The sequence below is a fragment of the Diadema antillarum genome, unplaced genomic scaffold (genome assembly GCF_040938485.1).
Source record: "Diadema antillarum isolate AM-2024a unplaced genomic scaffold, OU_Dant_1.0 seq00000454_RagTag, whole genome shotgun sequence".
Taxonomy (NCBI): domain Eukaryota; kingdom Metazoa; phylum Echinodermata; class Echinoidea; order Diadematoida; family Diadematidae; genus Diadema; species Diadema antillarum.
In genome coordinates, this window is record NW_027271426.1 from 567,656 (window position 1) to 577,230 (window position 9,575).

Below are 9,575 nucleotides of genomic sequence, written 5' to 3' on the forward strand. Positions count from 1 at the left end.
AACTCCCCCAATTTTGTGCAGCTGACGAACAAATAGCAAATGATCTGCCTGCATTCATTGTACACAGAGCTGCCACCTCTCCCGTATGGTGGAGGAGTGTCCGTGTAAGATACTAAGGAAGCCTTCCTGATTATGGAATTATTTGTTGGCCTATTTAGATACAAATTATGGAACACACTGGTATCTTCCCGATTGCCCTTTGGAAGCTTCCCCAATCTTGATATACATGTTGGCTGCCCTGCAGGTATACAATTACCGGTACATGTATGTACAGTGGAAACTCGATATAACGAGATGGTCGGGACCGAGTCATTTTCCTCGTTATAGCCGATATCTCGTTATATCAGTAGGCATAAAAGAAGGCATAACATAAAGACATTAATTTGCACATGTGGGACTACCCATCATATTTCAATCAATACTGATAACTTGATATTGTGTGTGGGGGAATTACTCACCTTTATGGGTAAAAAGATGTTTTTCGCCAAGGAAATCCAATATCAAGAATGTGTTTCTTATCAATTGTAGATGTTTGAATTTGTAAATTCATATAGCTTGAATTGCGATTGTATCAAGATCGTCTGTGGATTGGTATGTTGTTATCGTATGGGTGTGTGTTGTGTGAGCTTGAATATGGTCTGCACAATGCTGTGTGTGTATGTGACATATTCTCTATGTACATTATGACTGCGTGTGTGTGAAGATGGGGAATTCCCTACGTAGAAGGCCAATCACAGCATCAGATTGCCTCACACCTGCTAAACGTCATGATGATGTCATGTATACATATGGCCGTCCCACCACATTTTCTGCATGTATCAGTGTGCGCGCACACACACACTTACACGTACCACATGCAGTGCTAGCTGGAGTGCACTGAAGAAAATGATTGTGTGTACAAGACAGTTTTGGGCGCATCAAGCTTTACAATCTCGGAAGATGATAGCACAGGCGAAGTAAAGCTTTACCGAAGGCATTTTGCTTTACTTCGCTATAGCAGGTTTGATTGATTATGTTTTTCTTTGTTTGGAAGTCACAAAATTTATCTCGTTATAGCAGTTATTTCGTTATAGCCGATCTCGCTATAAGAGTAGCATTTTACATAGACTTGTGTGGAAGGAAATTTGGGACCGGGAAAATTTCCTCGTTATAACCGATATCTCGTTATAGCAGTGTTCGTTATACCGAGTTTCCCCTGTATTACTATTGAGTGCACCTGCCCAGTAGAATTACTGCCGAATGTAGTTGCATCTTGACCAAGACTGGTGTGATCACATTGAGACATTAGTACTACATGTGACTCCCATTATAACAAACTCCTTGTGACCCAGAGTTTCCTTTCCTTATACACGTATCAAGATTTTGTTATAGCCAAACATGAAATTACAGCTGTTAATAAAGATACATAGGTTAAGGTGATAATCTTGGTACCTAAATTTTCACCTTGTTGTAATGAGAATTTCGTTATGACTATGTTTGTTTGAACAGGAGTGCCCTGTACCATAATGATGAATTGACAGGTAATCTGGGATTTTATATCCTTTTTTTTTTTAAATTTCTATGTGACAAATTGAGCAAAGAAAATGGGATTCCATCGGAATATGAACACGAGACCTTTGGATGCTAGCCTGATGCTCCACTGAGCTGTAGAAAGACCTAGTACAGTGTTTGTCCCTGAAACCGTTGATTCTCAATGCTTGTGTGGTCAGGAGAAATGTGTGGGGTTTTCATGTCATCATGCTACACTGTACTAGCCAATGTAATGACTAACCAACAGTAGTTTAACTCTATAATTTAGCCCTGGAAAATATGCAAAAGGAAAATGTCTCATTTCTTTATTATTTGCAACTCTAGCTGCCATGTCTGGTAAAGTGTTTTCAATGATTGTATGTTCTGAGTCAATAAATCACAGTGAATGACCTAGTTGAGTTACTAGTATTGCGTCATCCCATTTCAGTGTTCAAGGTAAGTGTCGTGACATCAGATCGAACAGAATTCTAATATCATTTATTTTGCTCAGTATTAGATTGTAGAGGATGGTTTCGCAATGAAATTTAATTTTCATGTTTTTGTCGTCTGACACGGTTGAGAATTGAATGTTTCAAAGTTCATCAATTCCAACTTCCGTAGACATCTGACCCAATGACTTGTATGTGTATGCTAGTCTTTGTGCATGAATCGTCAATATCTCCACAAGAGAAACATATGAAACAAGCACACCAATTTTCTAGTTCTCATTTTTTTTTTTTCAGAATGGAGTTGAGCGATGTATTTGGTCTTTTTTTTTCCTTTGGTGATTAGAGCAAATACAAGTCTCATTACATTCGTAAAACATTGGTGATGAATCAAATTACATACCTGTATACTTTGATCATGGGGCAAAGTACAAGTATTTCAAATCTTCTGTTATCTATCACTATCGCCCTTGTCTGTAGAAATTGCCAGTGTGGTAGTAACAGTGTAAATACTTGCATGCATTTGTGTAGACTTCAGGCCTGTGTACATTTGTATCATTTGTGTAGAAAGCATTCTTAAATACAAATAATAAAAGTTTATCATTTCATTTGATTTAATGGCTCATTGTGCTGCCTATGACGTAAGTATGTATGTGTGTGCATATATATATATATATATATATATATATATATATATATATATATATATATATATCAATGTGAAGAAATAAACCGTGGTGAATACAGCATGAACTTTGTTGCAGCTTTGTTACTTATCTTTTTATCTTGCCAACACGTGGACTACCTTATCAACATATATATATATATATATATACATATATATATATACATACATACATATATATATATAAGAGAGAGAGGTGCATGTTTGTAAATATGTAGAAGCTGCCATGCTCACTGAACATGCAGGACTACATGTATGTGCATTTATATTTCAGAAAGCTTTCTTTCAAAATGAATAACACAGCAAGTCAATGCATCATTGTACATGTACTGGTATTTGTTTCTTTTATTTCAGTCAATAAAAAGTGAGATATAGAACATAGCATGTAAATGAAGGGAGTTTTTCCCTTGTAACACATGATCATAGGATACTCCAATACTAAAAGGTATACATGTGAGATTTACGTTTGATCATGTGGTTCAACTGTACCAATGTAATGCATGATGAACACCGCTATCACATCCAAAATATTGACCTCGCCAAACTAAGCAAAAGATTTGTTCCATTGATATGTGTTTTCTTTTACTCAAGCCTGGTGTGACAATTTTATACAAATTTTACACAATTTACATTGTACCAATTTGCAGAATTTCTCAATTTAAATGCTGCCACACTGCGTACATGCAATAGAAACCAACGACAAGATCAACATAACCAGAACTTCCTACCCTCTTTTTACCATTAATTTAATTCTCTATCAACGGTTCACACTAAACCTATCTCAAAGCAAAAATCATATTTTGGTTCAAAAATGTAAACAGTGCTCAAAACTTACAGTGAAGCCACAAATTTTCGGGTGCATTTTAATTTCTTGTGACAGGCCCTTGGCACCAATTTGCGAAAAAAAAAAAAGTGCAAATCTAGTAATTCCTTGGGTCTAAGATATCAAGTGAATTATTTAGAGTGGGTGATACACCTACAGAGCCTTCTCACAGCTCATCAACAATAATCATATTAGCATATCTCAAAGGGCCTTTGCGCTGATGTACAGTGCACTCCCTTTATAACGAACATGGTTATAACGAAATTCCAGTTACAACGAAGTAAAAATTCAGGCCAGCAAATTATCCACTCTATGTTCTTTATTGTTTATTTGTTCGGTTATAACGAAATTTCGATATAACGAAAGAATACTGCCTGTCCTGTGGACTTCGTTATAACGAGAGTCCACTGTACTCCTCTTCACTTCTTTTCACTCGCAATAGACCGGTTTACAAACATATTCAAATCTATGGATGTTTCTCTCGTCCTGACACTGTAACTAGCTACATTGTATCTTACTAACCTGTGTCTAAAAACACTTATCAATACTTTAAATCCAGTTTGCATACTTTAGTTGTTGCTATGTCCGGCAAACCTCGGGCAAGCCAGATATTCAGGTTGTCAAGAGCCATTGTCAGAAAGGTATGTATAAAATTATAATGTGTTAGTAAACCAGTCTATTATCGGCGCTAACAATAGCATGAGTGCCGTTGAATTATGATCTGTCCCCATGCACAGTGTGGATGGACAAGCTCCTTGCTTGTCCTTGCACAAACATGGACAATGCTGATTGGACATTTACTATAACATCATGCAAGATATGGAAAAATTCCACATCCTAAATCTGCAACAATTATGATAATCCCTCTCAGCCACCTGTTAAAAAGCATTATCTCCAAACTTGCCACATCATTTAGGTCTACTCATCTCCAAAACAGTACAGTGCACTCCCGTTATAACGAACACGATTATAACAAAATTCCGGTTACAACAAAATAAAAATCCAGGCCGTAACATTATCAGCTCTATGTATTTTCACTGTTTATTTGTTCAGTTATAACGAAAATTCGATATAACAAAAGAAAACTGCCAGTACCGAGGACTTCGTTGTAATGGGAGTCTACTGTACCAGGTTCATGTTCACAAACACATTGATTTGGCACACAGTTGTCGGCTACACCTCTTAATCTTGCCAGATAGCAAAGTGTTTACAGATGATTACATTGTTAAGGTAATCCCCTCGCACCCGAGTTTCAGAAAGTTTGCCCATGAGCAAATGTTTTGCGAGAGTCACCACCATGATTCATTTATTACAGATCTCTGAATCATTCTAGCACTGAAGAATCAGCACCTTGGCATTGGCTGACAGCTCAGTGGGCATATCAAAGGTTACAATAGCTTCACGTCACCTTAAAGATGATATATCAATGAGGATGTTACTATCAACATAACCATTCCCTCTGACCAAAAGACCCATCAAGTAGATCCAGATGCTATCCCTGCCTCTTCCATTGCCATCTCTCCCGCTCACTTGGGGACTGACGACAGCACCCAATCCAGATAGGGCGGGTTCCCGTTCTCAATCGGCAGGCTGATGACCTCGGCCACATCATAGGGGTGGTTCTCCCGGACGAAGGACGAGAGGTCGTCGACCTTGGAAGCTCTGGTCTTGATCATGAGGAGTGCCTCGCTGTCGGTCTCGACTTTGCCCTCCCACTCGTAGACCGAGGTGAGTCCTGGAATGATGTTGACACAGGCCACAAGCTTCTGCTCGACCATTTTCCTGCGCACAGTACAAAGAGGAAATATGACATAAAAAAGTACATGTATATCAACCTTGTATAAGTTGGTAGTGCTAACCCTTTTGTTTGATTTCTTACTACTTGTAGTTTGGATGGGTTTTGACCAACTGATTATATGAAGACTGAATTGGATAGGAGAGTGAGACGATATGGGCCATATGATGACATAAAGAATGTACAAAACGTAACTATAAAGGAGACTGATGGATGAAGATCATTCACACTCATGAATGATGATTTGGTGAATTTTCTTCCATTTGATCATTTAAAATCTCTATCAGATGCATGTATGGTATTGCATTTTAAATGTAATTGAAATGGCAAATCTTTACTTATAATAATAGTTTGAGGATTCACTGGAAAAAAAACCAAAAAAAACTTTACACTATCACTGTTATAATCTAATGAGCTGGTGTGAAATCAGCCAGTTTTTTTTTTCCACACTTACGAAGCTAGTGACTTGCCAACCGCGACATCTGGAACGGTAACGAAGACTGCAGTGAGTGCATCAGGCTTTGCAGTTGTTGCCATGGTAACTGCCGACAGTAGTCTGGTGGGAACAAGTGTCCTGAGTAAGCCTCTTGAGGTTGGCAAGATGAGAGACATGCAGACAGCACCGGCCAAACTGATTAGGAAGGCATGAAGAAGAGAAAGTCGGGTCATTCCACAGAGGGTTTCCACATCAAAGATGCTAAGAAAAGAAATTAGGAGATTTGAATAAAAACAACCATGCATCACTAGTAAGCAAATAATCAACGTAGGTGAAGGTGAAGGGACAAACTATCACTTCCGAGGCGATCTGGATGTAGCTATCTTTCCGAAGCGCAGCTGAGGAAAGATAGCGTACACATTCAGATCGCCGAGGAGGTGATAGTTTGTCTCATTGCCTGAAACCAAAAGTTGATTATTTGCTTTATATTCCACATCTAGGGTCCTAGATATTCCCATTTTATTCCACATCTGAAACTGTTTTAGCTGTCTTTAGGTATCCTCAGGGCTTAGGCTACGTAGTTTACTTTAGACTTATGCGCCTAGATGACAAAACACCGAATTTGCTCCGCGCCCCGCGCGTGTCACCGAAATAAAAGTGTGTTGCACTGTGGTCTATCACTTGACCCAGGTCAAATGATAGACCACAGTGCAATGCACTTTTACTTCGCGCGTACTCAAATTGTAAGTTATATCACGCGTTTGGACTGTGTGGACTAAGAGATCAGCGAAACAAAATGACTATCATCATAGAGTGTAACGAACTTTTCTTTTCAGGTGATGTGATGGGCAAAACTATGCTTTATCACGTAATCAGCTCTTGACTAATCCTATAGCAAGATTCTTAGTATGTGGAATATAATTGCAGTTATCTACATGACCACATTTTTCATTCAGTTTTTATACTGCACCTGAGAAATAGGCCTATACAGATGAAAAAAAAAATAGATTTCATACCAAAAGCACTCTACAAATAATGATACTCAAGGAGTTAAGATTAAGTAAATGATAACAGTATGCTAGAGTCTATATTATGATTATAATTGACGATCATAATAACAATAATTATCATGAGGAAGAAAGATTTGCGGTGACACCATGTGTATGTAGTCCTTAACCGGATCGTTGTTTGGCAGAAGAGCCTAAAAAGAGGAGAAACCAAGAGGGAAGCGACATATGGGGGTTGTGAGGAGGGCAAAAAGTGAAGAGTGGGAGACAGTAATGGGCTAGAGGTTGAAGTTGCACTAGTGGAGACGGTAGAGAAAGGAACACAGAGAGTGGTAAGGAAGAATAGTGTGAGAATCAAGTAGGATGTTCGGACATCGTTAGAAGGGGAAAGATGAAATAGAAGGGAAGAGGAAGAGGAAGGAGTTGAATGTTGGAGAATCATGGAGATAGGGGAGAGCCGTAAAGATTCATGAAACCAAGAAAAGAAAAACGAAGTCGGCGAACAGTGTGGCTATGGAATGCGGAATCAATGGAGAAAGGACGAATAATCCCTCGAAGGAAGGGTAAGTAGAGGAGAGATGAGAAAATGTTGAGAGAAGGGAGAGAGAGAGAGAGGGGGGCGAGGGCAAAGAAAAGAAGTAAAAAGAACAAATAATAATAAAAGAATAAATAAAATAATTATCATTACCATCAATATTTTAATAAAAAATTGGAATATTTACAATCCCTCCCCTCCCCATTCCCCCCCCCCCCAAAAAAAAACAAAAACAAAAACAAAACACACACACAAAATGGTACACTCTTGGATCTACTCCAAAAGAAGTAATGGTGCATAGATCTACAGCTAGCACTGCACTAGCAGCTAGCGAGTATGGTTGGGCACCCTAAAAAGGCCTAGAACACCACTATTAAATGACAATGTTTTTCTATCGATTGCAATAGATAGCTCAAGATATCTCACAATTTGCCTGAAATTTTACTCACATGTAAAGAAAACTACGCTGAATTCACGAGCGTGCATTAAAAATGTGATTTGCGGTACATGTTCCAAGATATAAACTGCTTTGAATGTGTGGGGTATTCTTTTGACGCACTCACTTGCGCCATTAAATCAAACACAGACACTGCTGCACTACATACAGCAGACGGAACTTTCTCATGAACCTCAATAAAATTAAATGTATGGGACTACTGAGACCTCCCTCGTTGGCCGAGACACGTGCCAAAAAAGTAGCAATTCATCAATAGCTTTGCAAAAAGAGATCGAAAACATGATCTCATTCTTATCAATACACACACGTCTGTGAAAAGCACGCAACAGTTGTCACGTCACATACCTAAATACAATTTTGCACCTCCGATTTAGTGTCCACACCTGCTAGACCCGGTACTCTGCTGGTGTTACTCCTCGCGGTCGTCGGCTGGTGAGGCGTAGTTTGCAGGCACAAACCCTTGTTGGTCGTAAAGGAGTCTGCGCCAAGACTACTACATGCACCACTTTGGCACTGTCCCATAGGCCCTGTGTTGAAGCTTTGGGAGAGGCTGCAGTGTAGTGGTGCGTGTGTTAGTCTTGGCGCATGCAGACTCCTATACGACCAACAAGGGTTTGTGCCTGCAAACTAGCTCCCCTCTGCAATGAGTGACCACCTCCTTGCACGTGAGGAACCATGGAACATATCCCAGCCATTCCCTTTCTGCATGGAGGTGGGAATCTCTTCCCACCTCCCTGCTTTTGGTTTGTTTCTTCTTTTCTCTCTTTTCAAGCTCTCACTAGATCCAGGGAGGTGCTCACCTCCCTGCTAGATCTTATTCTTTCTTTCTTTCTGTCTACTCTTTATAATTACCAAATCATGTCAAGACCAACATGATTTTCCCTCTATTTTCACCTTTCTCTCAATAAATCTCTTTGTGAAAGAAATACTAAATAAATCATTCTCTGTTTTTGTACATTGAAAATGCATTCAAACTCCTTCTTTCATATTTCTATTATTTCATGAAGAGCTATAAACATACCTAAGTCTTAATCAAGATTATACCAAACTATTTGTCTTTACGAGCCTAATCTTTATCAGTTTAAAAAGAAATAAGTAGCTTTGTATGTGACATTCTGAATTAATGCGAGTCTACATAAAACCTGAATTCACCTATTTATGCATGGTGCCTGCTTATCATGCATTTCGTCAAATTTGCCTACTCGAACTTTCATAATAAATGTACCAAGGCTTATTCATCTACAGTAATAGATTACTATACTTTATGAGTTGATGACCTTTCCCTTCAGGCCTGCGTAATTTCTTACTCGTGCTATTGCTAATGTGAGGTACATGTACCAACATATACCCGATTTCAAGTTTTCGAATTCTCAACTAAATACTTGCCAATAGGCCCATAGGAGCTGAGATATAAAATTAGCTAACCTGGATCAATCCATTCAAGTAAAAATCTGACACCAAAGTCAAATTTGTAATTGTCATGCATTGAAACTGTTTCTTACAAATATTGTGGATAATATTATAGAACTTAATTACAAAGTTATAAATTTTTAAAGTTATAACTTTCTCTTTTTCTAACTTTCCCCAAACTATCACTGATATGTTCTAATTGCTGAATTCGCTCAATCCACATGTATTTCAATGTGAATTTGTCTTTTACAATATCATCAAAATATTTCTTGCGATTTTTTTATATTTCTATAAAACAGTGTTGCATTGTCATAAAGCCATGAACGCATAACTGAAGTAATGTTGTTCGGGGAGTAAAAGAAAAGAGATCATATATATTTTGATGATATCGTAAAAGTAATATGTGCTGTGCAAGTTCGTGTTGACATACATGTGGATTGAGAGAGTTCAGCAACATTATTAGAACATATCA

The 9,575-nt window shown here is 38.3% G+C and overlaps 1 protein-coding gene across 2 annotated transcripts; it reads right to left on the reverse strand.

Annotated features, from left to right (window-relative positions):
* Positions 1-4,928: 4,928 nt before the first annotated feature.
* Positions 4,929-8,115, reverse strand: LOC139732828 (protein CutA homolog). 2 transcript variants are annotated; one of them, XM_071643670.1, is made up of 3 exons: positions 8,039-8,115; positions 5,713-5,889; positions 4,929-5,245 (listed from the first exon to the last, which is right to left on the reverse strand). In XM_071643670.1, exons 2-3 carry the CDS (start codon positions 5,868-5,870, stop codon positions 4,990-4,992), a joined length of 414 nt encoding a protein of 137 aa, XP_071499771.1. In that variant the 5' UTR covers positions 5,871-5,889; positions 8,039-8,115; the 3' UTR covers positions 4,929-4,989. The 2 variants fall into 2 exon arrangements, with proteins under 2 accessions (XP_071499771.1, XP_071499770.1); XM_071643669.1 differs by having other exon boundaries at positions 5,713-5,955; positions 8,039-8,114.
* Between the last annotated feature and the right edge of the window lie 1,460 nt (positions 8,116-9,575).